We start from the raw sequence: 15,260 nt of genomic DNA on the forward strand, positions 1-15,260 counted from the left end.
CCTTTGTGCCGGCGGTCAAGTGACTGGAAACCTATTGACCACCGTGCAACGCTCTTTATCCAGTTGGAATTGAGGTTAGTTAGTTGTCAACAGCTACCTTAGATGTCCTTGCGAATCTGCCAAGAAGAGGTGTCGGTCGCGGGAAACCCGGGGGCCTGTACAGGACCGCTTACTCTGCCTGCTCGGAGCAGAAGCTTCACGGCACATAGCAATCTTTGTTCGCGATCGCTGCCTCTCGGCTTGTTCCGCCGACACACTTCAACGCGGCAAAAAAACTGCCGAAGGAGCTGCAGGCTGCAGCCACGCTGCACTGTCACAATGCAGACCTACATATCCTTTTCGGTGGAGATCCGATACTCATTCCAGGCGATTACGTTGTACTTGATCTTCGTCTCATCTGAGGTCCCTAAAGTGCAACTTCACCGAAAAGCTCAGTAGCTAGTTTACACTTGATTTTAGTAAGCTCCTGTCGCGCGACTAGCAAATTGCTGTTATTTGCCACAATTTTGTCCGTTGGTTCTCTTGCAAATCAAATTACCAGTAAGTGCAGTGCAAAATGAAACGCTAACATAGCGCAGATGCCCGTCATCTTCATTGTTATTTTAATGGAGCTCTCGACCGGCAGTGCCGGTCCGGCACACATCGTCTCCGTCTGATATGCCTATCCATGTGGAAGCGTGACAGACACGTTGAAACTGAAGCAGCGTGACCTGCACTGGCGTTTGCTGAGTTACAAAAAGACCGTGACCAGCGCTAAGACAAGTTCGCTTTATCCAGCATGCATCGCCCGCGCTTGAACGTAACGCGAGTTCCGAACTGCCTTCAACGATCGGCACGTCCTACCATTTGCGAATCACCTCTCCATCTCATAGGTGTGCCGGTAAAAAATGACAAAGCACGAGCGATTCACTACTAGCCCATTCGACGAGGTAGCGCTCACTATGGGCGACTGGTCCCAACTCGAGGCACTGGCGCAAGCCTTCGTGTCCGATAATCTGCGGCAATATCTAAGACACTCGGCCGTGGGACTCGACAAGGTGGACGATCGCCGTTGGAAGGTGGTCAAGGCCAAGGAAGCTCTACGCGTCTACGCGGAACGATCGCAGAGTGACATGGCGCGTCGGGGTCGCAAGCATTCGAGCAACTCAACCGAGGCCAGTCGTACGAACGCCGAAGATGACGATACCGAGTATTTTGTCTGCGAGCTGCCGGTCATGTTCAGTGCCGGCACATTGGTCGGAAACCTCGAAGACGTCATGTTCGGTGTCGTGAACCCGTCACTTGAGCTCATGCGTATCAAATCTTCATACGTCGACGACGTCAGCGGCGCCGCGGTGCTGGCGTCCATTGTAGAGCCTTCAATGGACGACCCGTTCTGCTCGCTCGTCATCAAGTGGATGGAGACGGATCTACCATTACACAAGTCGGGCCTTGTTAAGAACAGAGACTACGTCTACATGGAGGCCACGGGTATGGTACAACTTGGGCAGAGAGGAGACCGTATCGGTTATCACCTCATGCACTCGGTGCATTTCCCCCAAACAATCGACCGGCCACACAAAGTACGTGGCCGGCTGTCAATATGTAGCTTTTTCCGGCAAACCAGTCCCGACACGGTAGAGCACTACTCTTCCGGCACAATCGACGCTGGAGGTGCTATCCCACGTTCGATCTTGATGCGAAACACTGCCGCTCAAATGTTGGCGCCACTGCGCTACGCGTATTGCGGCCAGATGAAGAAACTCACGTGGATGTTGCAGCAAAAGAGAGAGGAACGTCGACTAGGAACCGACTCGGTCAAACTGCCGACACCCCGGCACGTATGTGTGACCTGCCGATCGAAGGCCGGCGGCCTGTTCAGCACCAAGTGCCGCATCTGTCTGGGTGACCTTTGCATGCCGTGTTCTATTAAGAAGCGCCTGAGTTTTCTATCGTCGAGCAGTGCGCTCGTGCGTCATAAGGTGTCGGTGTGTGCCTCCTGTATGCTGGAGGGGCTACACGCCAGCGCGTCCAGGGCAGCGCGTGACCAACTCTTCGGGCCGTCCACTTATAGCGTGTTCTCTACATGCTCCGTGTCGGAAACGAGCTCCGACCTCTCGTCATCCCCGACGGTGTTGGGCCGTAGTTGGCTTAACAAGACGACAGTATAGGGTCATCACGACCACACGCTTCAAGAGAGCCGACGTTGTATTTTTATTGAATAATGCACATGAAGTTTACAAAAAAATCAAAACTGTTCCTGACAGGGTGACCACTTAAAAAATGACGCATAAATTCTACCACAGAGATACGTAGAGCAGCTATAAAGATTAATTAATGGAGTAGAAAGCTGCTGTATTTTTCGGCCGAGGTTTTTTTCTTAAATGTGCTGCTTTCTTATTTCATACCACAGTAATTAACAGAAACTAATTTGACTAGGTAAAACGTATACTGACAGCTTACCACTTTGGCGACCAAAACCAAGCAGCGATACAAATACATGCAGAGGATACCATGCAGCCCGAGTGCCGGATCCACGCACCATGTCAATCAAATATTTCTGGAAATCAAACTCTAATTCTCAAAATCCTAAAGGAAACACTTTTACCAATCCATTCAAGATTTACATGTTTACCTCTGAAATTATTCTAAAACTCCGTAATGAGCGACTTCAACGCCATTAGAGGCTTTTAGGACGAAATATTTGCTACCGTTTTTTTATCGCTTATGCTACAGAAGCACGTGCTTTCAAAATTACGTAGTGAGGGTACGTATCTCTCAGTCCGCGTTTTTTTTTAACAAAAACAAACAGCTAAGTGCTGATTATGGCTTCCAGCGCATGCGAAGTCACATATGAAGCATCGTGGGTTAAACTAAATTAACCTATGTATGGGGTGAGCTCTGTGAGTAAAGCAATACCTGGCGCAGCACTGATGACTAGCGAGGCAGTCGTGGCATGAACACCTGGGCCATTTAAACGTGCAAAATCATCACCACGCACTTGCCCATCTGATATTGCTCAGCGATTTTGGATGCGTAAGTGCTCCAAATGATCATTCTCGTTTTCTGAGAGGACTAGAACGTCGTCGAGATACACGATGACGAAAGGTAATTCGCCGACGGTACGCTTCATGCAAGCTTGCTAGTCGTCTGGCGCAGATGACATGGCTTCCCAGATCTCTCAGTACGATACACAAAACAAATTATCGAGAGATGTCACTTAACCAGTCGACACGCTATGCACGTCTTAACCCGATAAAAAATGCCACTTAGATGGACACCCGAAAACGCAGCAGCATTTAAGGAGATAAAGCAGCGCTAGCACGCAATGTCAGGCTCGCATTTCCAGATTATAGCCGCACATTTCACATATTTGTCGGCACGGGTGGTCGTCAGATTGGTAGGCTAATCATTTAAGGCAAACGTATGTTGGTCTCTTTCTCTCGGACGCTCACCGAGACGCAGCACTAGTAGGGTGGGAGCTACTCTCCGTCGTAGAAAATCTAAAAAAAGTGAATCACGCTGTTTTTCACCGCGGCCATTCACACCGATCACAAGAGCTTGCTGCATCCGCCAGAAAACTCTCTTCGTGTCAAGCGTTGGAAGAGGTTGCTCGAGGAGTATGGTCTCTCTGTGGAGTATTTTCCTGGAGCTCATATGATGTCCCTAAATTACGGATCGATTGCTGCGGCATGAAAAGGTCCAGTGCCTGAGCATTCTATATTCTTATTTAGCTTAAGTTTCCCAGTCGTCTAGCGGCTCGGACACGCCCAGTAATTACGCTCTGTCTACCTCATGATATTGTGGCAGATGCCGTCCAAGATTTGGCTATGAGTATGTGAAGTATGCAATAGAGGAAGTACCTTACGCGGTGTAAAAAGAAGAATACGATTTTGTTGGTGCAGTGATGATGCGACACCATCTGAGCTACCGCGCAATTATCGCACGACTGGAGCCAAACGAGCATAACCTCGAATTTTTACTTCGGTCCCCGCTAGAAGCAGCTCGTTTGCATTTTCCGGAAGGGTGTGGTGGTGCCGTCCTCTCTTTGAAGCTGTTTGGTCGAGCTGTATCTTAGCTACTTATCATATCCCGGTAGCAAAAGGAGCTCAGATCGGTGTCCACGTTTTGGTTATCGGTCGTGGAGAAGGACGTGACAAAGCACGTGCAGCTCTGTATGCGAAGCAAGAAGTCCAAGTTGCATTGTAGAAAAAAGCTTATGGACGCCTCCAATCAACGCCAATGCCGAACGGGGATGGACCGTTTAATGTGGTTCGCGTGGCCTTCGCCGGTCCGTTAAGAGACAATATGTACTATTTGAGCGCAATTGATCATCCGTTATGCTGGGTGTAGGCGATCGTGCATCAAGCACCACATCTATCGGTTTCGAGTGAATTTGGCGGTGCAGATATTCTACGCGGGAATTCGTAACTCCCACGCACTGGGCTCGCTGGAGAGTTTAGAGCTCTACTACGCACGATGGAAGCGTTTTACCGCAACAAAGATCGTAGACAGATCCAATCTGTCTGTAACAGTTTACTTGAAGCTACTCAACATCATCAGGTCCCGTCCAGATTTCAAGTATCAGCTCGATGTCGCACTTGATTATGCTGTCTATTCAATTAAAGCAAGCTATTACTCAGTGCTGCGTCCTTCACCAACGTAATTTCGTTTTAGTGAAGATTTAAATACTCGCTAGCTTTGGAACAAGATCCACACGGTTAAAGCTGTTTTCTATGCCGCGCGTAGTTTCTCGCTATTATTCTCAGCTACCCACACTAATGCAACAGAGCGAGGCGTCTTAGTCGCGGCCCCACTAGCTCCGTTAGAAAAGTCACTACCATCGCAACACGCAGTGCCGACTCCAATGGAAATCACCTTTCCGAGAGCTGTCATTAAATCTAACCCAACCACTATTTCATCACGTAATGACGCAAGAATTTCAACGGGATGGATAACAATAGAGTCTCTCTTCAGCTGAGGCTACGAAAGCAAACTGTAATCGCCCCGTTTCTTGGGGGGCTTCCAGCGACCAAACGAGATACTGGTTGGTTTGTGTTATCCAACCTGAGCCTTTACGGTTTGCATGATGTCATACCGTGTGATGCTGCATGGGCACCGGCTATCCGGAAGCACGTCGTGCTCCATCTTAACCATTGACTCTCACTGGTGGAAGCGCATAAGGGGTTTCTGCTTGGCGTGTACTTCACGTCGCCTGGGCTTTCCGTATTTTCACCATGCGGCTCGACTCGAGTCTTTTCTTGGCGACGACTACCTGACCCCCCCCTTCCCCCGAGCAATGACTTCCCTGTTGCCACCACTTATGACCGGCCTGGCGATGCTGCTTCTCCAGTCGGTTATCGTGGCGAACGCCCGGCAGTCTCGGGTGTTATGGAAAGCGATCCGGCGGAATATGCAGTACACTTTGTTGCTAGATTCTATGCCGTTGTTGGTGCCGTTTCCCCGGCGCGGTTTTGACATTGTCTATGTTGCTGACGATAGCTGTTATAAGGATTGTTGTTGCGATTATTGGCGTTTAAACGGCGTCCCTGAGAACGTGGATTGTCGTGACTATTGCTCTTCTTGTCAGGACCACTGGTACGATGTAGGCGTTGTTCGCCTTGCACAATGTAATGAGAGCAGCAGCTATCGAATAAACTTGACCACTGGCGTCGCACTTGTTCTGCCATTCATTCAACAAGCCGCTTTTGTATAAGTAGCACAGGGCGTCTTCACACAACGGTGATACTCACTTAGTCTGGCCCGGGGTGTGCTCCGTGGGTACTAGCTCTCTAAAACACTAACTGTACTCGGTCAGGACTGAATAAAAGTGATATGCGCGCTTCCAGCTGAGCATATCGACAGAACATTGCCAAGCCACTAGTGTAATATGGAGAGATAATTAACTGCTAAAGCTCTGGTGACCTTTTAGCTAAACTCGAAAAGTAAGGAATCCTTCCATGTCTACTCTTAAGATTTTGTTGAAGCTGGATAAGCGAGGCCATCGATCCCTGTGCAGCCTGGTGAAGACGGAGAGTAGTAGAATAGGGAAGACAGAATGTCGAAATGCGTCAGAAACAGCGCCACATCCTTTAATTTAATAACCTCGGCGAGGGAAAAACAGGGGTTAATGATAGCACCAAATCGGTGAGTGAAAATATTACCTGGCAGACCAGTTAATATAAAAAGTATTACCTAATATTTTCTTCAGAGGAAAATAATATTATTATGGCCCCCTTCGACTACCTTGCTACGACTTCATCAATGCGGTAGAGTGTTAGATTGTGAATCTAAGTGTACTTCGCTCTATCATCCGTCATTGATGCCGGATCCGACTTAGTATTAGTTAATACGATATTATATTTTTAAGATATTGCGGAATTGAAATAAATTCACCAATGATATGGCGTTAGCGTTCGACTAGCTGAAGTATTACTTATCACGGTGAGGCCTCCAGGATGTGACGGGAAGGCTGGTGTGGTGTGTTGGCAGCAGGGGCTAATACAGTGTTGGCTGTTTTTTGGGTTTTGGTTTTACTGGTTTTACAAAAACCATGGATCAACCAGGTCAAAAAACCAGTTCCACCATGGGCCACCTGGTCGAAATCTGGGTTTTAAACCGACCAGGTTGAGAGCTGACAAAAGTACACGACGGTCGGTACTAGTACTAGTATCGAGGGAGACAGACGTATCTTAATGCTTATATTTTAGCACAATTCACACTCACCGCACGGACTCCCCTTTCTCAGTCTTAGATACCCTCTCCTCTCCAAATAAGCTGTCGATCTGCGTGAGAACTGAAACAGAACCCCTGCCGCGTATGGGGCATCCCGCGAGTGAAGGAGTTTAAAAATATTGAAATTGATTGCGGGAACGGCCGCTCGTGCCACGTTTGCCAGTATTGTGACCAAGAATACGAGGCCTCCAGGCAGCCGGATGCGATACAGTATACCTGAACCGAGAAGAATAAAAGAAAGGATCGAGAGCTTTAAGAGCCATCTAAAGCGCTGTAATGGATGTATTGCTTTCGCAAAAGCTACTAGCACTGCCACTTTGGCTTCGAATCGATCCGATCATGAAGCAGGCGACAACGGCAGCGCGGCGCTTAGCCTTTGATTACGACGCGTTAGTTCAGCAGCTAAAGCCAAAACGACAGAAGCGGATTGACGAATTTTATGCTGGAATAACACAAGAAGACGATACTAAAGTTTTGCAGCGTCTACTTCTTGAATTCCAAGCATACAACAGCTTGCCCGACCGTTTTATTGAGCGCCAGTCAACGGCTCGTCTTCTTCGTCACGCAAACAAAATGAGTGGTAGTGTTGATCCCCTCCCACGGCGCAACACATTAGGTGGGCCAATTCTTGATGAATACGCATTGGCTTGTGAAACCCATGAGAATTCAACACTTAGAAAGTCCCAAGACAACACTGGGGGTCGCGTTAGCTTTCTGTCGGATGTATGGCAGAACATCGCACGTGCACACCTACTAGGGTGTCAGCTGGATTTGTTCGGCTTTGTATTAGTCAGCGGTCTTTTTGCCATCGGTTCCCGGCATGATGGTGTCGCCATCGCCGAGCAAATGGAGGGGTGATGCTCAGCATGCAGAAGGACGGCTGGAGAATTAAAGCTGTGGCTACTGATAATGCGAGGCGGTGCGGTCGAGCTCGGAGAATATTGAGCATCCGTTGGCCTCACATTGCTTTCGGAATTTGTTTTGCGCACGATTTGAATAATTTGGTGAAGGCCGTACTCAAGTCCAACTACGCCCAAGTTATCAAGCAGGCGTCGGATGCTGTCAACACCCTAAATGCATTGTCGGCCAAGTGGCTAGTCGAAGCCAACGTGTGTATGAGAGATACCTACGGCTACAAGCTACACTTGAAGCAGCTGTGCGAAACAAGATGGAATAGCATGCACGGATGCTTCGCGTCGCTCCTGAGGATTCGCAGTGCGCTGGAGATGCAAGAGGTGAGATTCAGAGACGCTGGTGACTATCCAGCTGCTTTACGAGTGTATGCTGATCGGACATTCTAGGTCTCGCTTGCAGACGCCGAAGAGGTCGTGCGTCCTCTTGCCTATGCGTCTTTAAAGCTTCAGCGTGACGAAAACACCATGTCAGACGTCGTAGTGTGCTATCTTGATATCTATGCTGGGTTTGCGAAGCATCGGTACGGTAGCCAAAATCTTATTCGCGAAGTGGAAAAGCGATGGCACCAGTGCGAGCAACCGCTTATGATTCTGGCACTCGTTTTGCACCCACACACAAGCAAGCCGGCAAGAACCCCCTGAACAAGACACCGCTGACTTCAGTTGGCTCTCTGTGTCGCGTGGGGGTGTACTATTTTAGGCGCTTAAATCTCGGCAAGGACACGTCTAGGCTGTATAAAGACCTGCACAAGTGGATCGTGGATGAGGTTAAAACATTGCTATCGTTCGCAGACTTCAGCTCGATTCATTCTTACTGGAAATGTATGCGCTCTGAGATGCCTGAAAGCAAGTTACCAGATCTTGCAATCGAAATCCTGTCTATTGCTGTCAACACAGCAGCGTGAGAGCGCTACTTTAGCGAATTGGCCTTAATTCACACCGCCAAAAGGAACAAAATGTCCCCAGAAAAGGCAAGAAAGCTTGCTCTAGTTCGCAAGAAGGTACGGGAATTTGATGCCGAGCGCGACGCCTGTCAGAGCGACAAAGCTACCCGACTCATCGACCCAACGGAGCGCACGCGACTTCGAGATCGCGACGATTGTTTTGAATGCTGCGAGCCCGAAGAAGATGCCGGAGTAGAGCGCGTCGTCGGGCCGGATACTGCTTTTGCGTACTGGAGGTCAGTGCTCTGTGAACTAGAAGGTGATGATGATCCACCGATTACTCGTGAGGGCAGCGCGCCAGACTACGCTGGATCCCCGCAAGCTGCTGACGTAGCTTCCATCGCCGAAGAGACCAATTATGCTACCGTATTAGAAGCGATTAAAGTACAGTCGTTCGCGCTGATCCCAGACCCAGACAGACGACCTTTTTCGAATCACAACGACAGACGCTTTCCCCAAGAAAAGAAAAAAAATTGGGCTACGAGGTCAAAAGGTTACCTTGGTGGAGCTGTCGAAGACACCGGATTCACCGTCGATTCAACCAGGTATGTTCAAACCTCTATCTGCGTGTTATTACAGAGCTCATAGCAATTTTGAATTTTATGATACAGTTTGGCACTTCGCAAGTCCGCAGCCGCTTCGACGTCAGCGGTAAAAGCAGATCAAGGTGGCAAGACATGCGTTGATATAGCCACGATCAGCTTTGCTCAGATTTTTTTCATCTCGTACACGGTTGTCTTATACTGATGTTTATAGCACATGCCTTGACGCACGTCGATCCTTACACAATAAACACCCGTTAACTTCTCGTCCACCTTGCCAACGCTTCTTACGTTGCTCACGAATCACTAACATGCACGCTGCAAGCTGCATGTAGCCATCCGACAGAATCCGCTTGAGCACATGCTCAGTAAAGATATGCACCGAGTAGTCTCGCAGCACCTCCGTGAAGTTCAGGCTCAGCTACACCATCGTCTGGGCTCAGCCCAGACCCGACGGTAGACGCAGTCGTAGTCACCTCCTTCACAGTAGCCTGCCGAGTGTCAAACGACGTCATGTTGGCGACTTCCTTGCCGGAATGTACGGTCCGTCTGAGTATTAAGCAGCTAGTGTACACTTGCCAGCACATTTCTAGGCTTCAAGGCTCACACGATATGAACAAACAGCAAATATTGCACATTCTTACGCTGTCGTACCGACGAATGATGGCAGCTTCAGCCCCACTTCAGTAGCGAAGAGCTTGACTGATCTTTCGACTGGTGGTCCCTACTTGTACAGCTCTACATCACAAGAAGCAAAGCCAAGCATACACTTGGTTTGTCTGAAGTGATATTCTTTTCTTTTGAGCCCAAAGTGACATTCAACCATTCACACCAGATTCACATAAACCAAAGAACCATAAAATACCTGGTAGTAGAACCAAAATGCCTGGTGGTTTTTCCAGCACTGGCTAATAGTAGCCAAATATCATATGATATTTTTGATAGTAATAGTTGAATTATCGATATTAAATATCAATAGTAGCTCACTTTTTCAAAGCTCACATACAAATTTTATATTAACTCAGAGATGTGAAATTTATTAGATACTAGATGATATTATTATGATGTTTCCCACTTTAGTACGTTGATTGCCACCTTACTCTCTGTGAACCAAGGCTTACTAATGAGCTCTTTCGGCCAGGCTCTAAAGCAGCAGCTGTAGTGATGGCAAGCTTTAAACTGACGAGTATTTGCTCAAGTATTTCACAATGAAACAGACAAAGCCGATCAAAATAAAAAACAGCAAATGGTTGCAGCTGTTTGAAGTCGATAGAGCGAAAAAAATCAAAATATTTGTTCTTGTTATCTGCCGATAGCCTCGTCCAGATCGTGCGTATCATAAATCAGCAGCCTGTGACGCTTGATAGTGCGCTTAGTAGTCTAAAACCAACACACAACATCAACCTAGCTGTATTGCCCCGGACTTGATTTTCCTTACGGCTGATTAGTAATACTTCAGCTAGTCAAGTTTAACGACGTATGATTGGTGGATAAATATCGATATCGCAATCTTTGGAAAATAGAAAATCGTTTTAACTCATTTTAAGCATTTTTTAATAATATTATTTTGTCTACCGGCAAGATGATAATATTTGGTAGAAACAAATATATTAGTTGATTTACCAGGTAATATATAATCACTATATTAACTTCACCGACTTTGGAGTTTCCGTTAACCCTTGGTTGGCAGTGCCAACTTAGCACTGCTTAGCGCATTAATCTAGCGTCACAGCTTGCAGATTTCTGAGACACACATTGTGGACGAGGCTATCGGCAGAGAATAAGGACAAATACTAGATTTAGCTCTACTGACTTCAACCGTTTGCTGTTTTCCATCTCGATCGGCTTTGTCTGAGTTACAATGAAATACTTTAACAATCACTCGTCAGCTTTGAAGCCTGTCATCACTACTGCTGTTTTCGAACCTGATCGAAAGTGTTCTTTGCTAATTTCATTTAGCAGAGGGAAAGGTGGCAAGAAACGTACTTAGGTGGGAAAATATTATAAAATATCATTTAGCATCTAGTATTTTCCAAATCTCTGAGGTAATTATAAAATATTATGTTAACTTAAAAAAACTGAGCTACTATTGATATTTGAAATCAAAAATAGTACTATTACCATCAAATATATCGTATAATTGGTTACCATTAGCTCCTGCCACCCACTCCACGCAGGAACAGCTGAGCCGAGGGGGCTCACGTAATCTTGGCGCTGCCGCAGCGGCCACCTCAAGGAGCCGTCTAGCTACTGAAGCGTAGTAATACACCGGAGGCAACTTCCGAGCTAACCATCATAAATATGTGGCTTTAAAGGTTCAACCGTCGACGTGGGTTCCGCAGCATTAAGAGCTATGGTGAGGGTGGATCAGCTGTGGACGCCTCGATCAGCGACCTGCACCGAAAACTAAAGGAATACGAACTACTAAACATTTTAAACATGAACGAGGCCGCTTTGTTCTCCATGCGAACCCTCACTAGAAAGAGCATATCCGGAGTCGCTACGGCAACCGTAAATCTGAGACATGTTGGGTCGCTATATATGTTTTTGGTTGCATTAAGCGTTTTTAAAAATTACCAGGCGTAATTTAAATATTTTTCAAAACGTACTCATTAAGTACGAACGACTCGAGCCGCTCATTTCCAAAACGGCATTAGAAGCAAACGGGGATGCAGAAGACTGGAAACAGAAACGCGCGACCGACACACACCGTACGCAAATTTCGCCAATACTGCTAAAAATAAGGTTGCTGATTGATGGCAACTCGCATGTCTGTCTTAAATATGATGGTCCATTACCAAAGCAACGGAAGCTGGAAACGCTGAGCGAACCATCCAACGGAGGGGATAGGGGGCATGATGAAAACGTTGGTAAATACTATCCAGGGATGCGTGCGAGTGCGCACCTAGAAGAGGTGCAGCCACTGGTCAGATAACGAGGCAAGATTAAGAATACGGTGCCGTCATTTTCGTCTGGTCCACTGGAGTCGTGGAGTGTTTGAGCGTGAATTTAAGAAGTACAAGGCGAAGTACAACCTGAAGTTTCGTGTGCGGAGCTCTGAAAAGACGGATCTTTACAACAAGTTCGCGGTTTGCTATTTGTATTTGTTAATTCTATCTTTTGGCATTTTGTATTGAGCGTGCTCGTGTTTCTTGTTAATTTACAGGGTGCATGATGATCAAATGTCTACTGCTTTTGAGTGGACGTACATAGCCTATCGTTGTGCACATGGTGTTTCACAAGAATCTCGATCTTAGGGTCATCGTAACTGCAAATCACGATGCTGCGGATGCCAAGCGCGGTTAACTGCCGCCGTAACACGGGTAGTGGGCAACACGTATGCGATTGTCAAACGAAACGATGTACGAGAAAAAGCGAGGCTCACCAATCTGTTTGCCTTATAACGCTAACTTTCTCATGGACTTGATGTTAAGAACCATACGCACACGCACCCTACCTCCCAGACTGAAGCTTCATCGTATCTCACAACAAAGACGCTGCCACTCGATGACCAAGATATCGAGGACGTGAAGACTTTGGCTGATGCCCGCGTGTCCTCTGCACACATTACAAATTTCCTGAATAATCGCATCGGTGCGTTGTGGAAAATGGTAATAGCCTATCGATAGTATGGTGCTAATTCTTTTCTGTTTGAGATGTATAGGCTGCAAAGTGACACCACAGCAGACACGAAGCCTCATACGCAGCATCATGGGGCCGAACACAGGCGAAGATCGAATGAAATACATGTTGCAGGCTCTTCGCCAACTTGAAGGGAGTGATGTCCTCGTCATTCAGGACCAGATGGAGGTCACTTGCGGCATCGTCATGCAGACAAAGGTTCAGACATTAACATTTGAGCGATGGGGCGAGCCGTTAGCGATAAACTTCAGGCATGGGACTAACAACCTCGGGTATCACTTAGGTACGTTGGACCTGGTACCTTGCTCTTTAAGCAACCCTTAAAGCAACCCTTACAGCAACCCATTGTGTTCATAAAGCAACCTTACTGATTAGCCTGGATGTGTGTTTGGTGCTCGAAACAATTGTAGCTTCGGTTGAGGGTGCATTTGGATTATCATCACTTACGTGGGCCGCGGGATGGCCTACCACACCGCGAATTTTAGTTGGAGAAGTCATGCTGATCGTCAATCCTGTAGATTTGAAAGCGAACCACTAGGGCATTGTTATCATCATTCTGAAAACTACAAAAACACGACGCGGCTACACGTCTACGTGTACGAGCCTCTGATTGATGAAGGGTATCGCAGTGCGATGGAAAAAGTCTGGGTAGGAATACCAAAAACCAAAATTACGAGAGCGGTGAAGAAAGGGAAGGCCTACGTGGGTTTGTGCTACGGTGGCATAAAGCCTCGATGGTCGAACGGAAGCTTATTATTGATCCGATTGAATGGATTGAAGCTCAGCAACAACCTGACGGAGCTAGTTGTGGTGTCTTAGTAGTCGCACAAGCTCACAACTATCTCTTTGGGAATGTGGAGCAGCAGAACTACGGGGTATCTAATCGTGACATCAAGGTAACGCGGTTGGGGATGCTGTGGGTTATCATGAACCTAAATAAAGAGAATATCTTGAGCAGCTCCGATGCACTTAAGACCAAGAAGATTCAACAAAAGCTAGAAGACGAGCTCAAATAGGTAGCTCGACTCAAAATTGTTGATGACTTAATACAGCCTGTCATACTTTTCTCCTGACCTGTTACACTAGCGCTTCAGTCTGTTGATGATCATCTCCAGCAGAACCTCGAATGTCATCACGTCATGGGCATTTAGAGCAGTACCTTCGCCATCGAACGTCGTTGCCAACTCGTAATTGCGCTCTTCGCTTTCTTCAACCCGCGACTGAAAGTCCTGTCGAAGTCTTAGTAGCTGTTCCAGGCTTGTGGTCATACTCTCCAGCTTTGACTTCATGTCCGCAAGCTCGTTGATCCTCGCGCGTAGCAGCGCCCGGGCTAGAGATCTCTCGTCCAAGGATGGAGTGGGTCTGTTGTTCTGTTGCATCTGAAAATCATGAATTGCTCACGATGTGGGACACACAATTTTGTGTTTTAGATGTGTGACGTCTGAATTTGATCTCTAAATCTAGAGCGAAGGTCCCGTTATTTAAACGGACGTAGGTGTCATTTATAATAAATTACCCAGAATTGGCGATTGCTTTAGGCAATAAGGTTGCTCTAATTCTTGTCGTAGCGTTGTATTAAGGTTGCTGTAACGCCATCCGGCAAAGACGGACAAAACACGGACGATAACTGCATTTTACGTGCAGCGCAGACGGTTGCCTCCACTATATATTGGCAAAAAACACTAGTGGGATTAAAATAGGATACTGCAGAGCATACGTGCTGCACAATAGTGACTATCCCATAGTTAACTACCTCAGAACAGTCATTTCTGGTTAATTTTTGTATTCCTTATAACGAATACTATCTTAGGTGCCCGATTTTTTATTTCTGTCGGAGGGTATTCTAAGAGAAGGGATTACTACCGAAGGGCTCATCTGTAAAATGCATTTCGGTGCTGTCCTCGCCGTTTTCACCGGGACAATACCGGTATTAAAAGTGTTTTGTGTCCCGGTACTGAACGAGTCGACTTTGGCTCTCGTTGCTGCGCCCAACTGAAAAAGTACCATCTTATTGAAGGCAATTTTAAGGGTTAATTATTAACTTAACATTGTAAAATGCACCTCCCTTACCATCCTAAAAAAACGAGGACCTTACATCTTTCGATTTGCTCCGCTTCACGTCGAAAGGCAATAAAAAGATTCTCTCACCTGGAGAGTGCAATGCTCGGCTCGCTGGAAAGATCGGTGCTGGGCCCGCCTCCGCAAATACCGCACGGCCCTGCTTCGCGGGCACCCCGCGCTGCGGCTACGCGACCTCGCATCCGCTCGCCAGGCGACCTCAGTGGGTCTTCTCCGTTTTGATTTGCACGCTTTTTCACTCCCTACATGTCAGCTCGATAGACTTTTGAGAGCAGAAGCAACAGCCTGTTACTAACAGGCGGGAACGAAAAGATGAAACGTTTATTCACTTGCACATCGACACATTACAGCCCAGCCTGCGTTGAGGAAATTTACAGATCATCTCATCCTCTCATCAATGATACCCGACAGCTTCTATTTTTTCT

The 15,260-nt window shown here is 47.2% G+C and overlaps 1 protein-coding gene across 1 annotated transcript; it reads left to right on the forward strand.

The window, feature by feature from the left end:
• Nucleotides 1-887: 887 nt before the first annotated feature.
• On the forward strand, nucleotides 888-2,150 carry PITG_07412 (uncharacterized protein; the record flags this gene model as incomplete). Its single annotated transcript, XM_002904394.1, has 2 exons — nucleotides 888-1,107; nucleotides 1,177-2,150. 2 exons carry the CDS (start codon nucleotides 888-890, stop codon nucleotides 2,148-2,150), a joined length of 1,194 nt encoding a protein of 397 aa, XP_002904440.1.
• Between the last annotated feature and the right edge of the window lie 13,110 nt (nucleotides 2,151-15,260).

The sequence above is a fragment of the Phytophthora infestans genome, genomic scaffold (assembly GCF_000142945.1).
Source record: "Phytophthora infestans T30-4 supercont1.11 genomic scaffold, whole genome shotgun sequence".
Classification (NCBI taxonomy): Eukaryota; Oomycota; class Peronosporomycetes; order Peronosporales; family Peronosporaceae; genus Phytophthora; species Phytophthora infestans.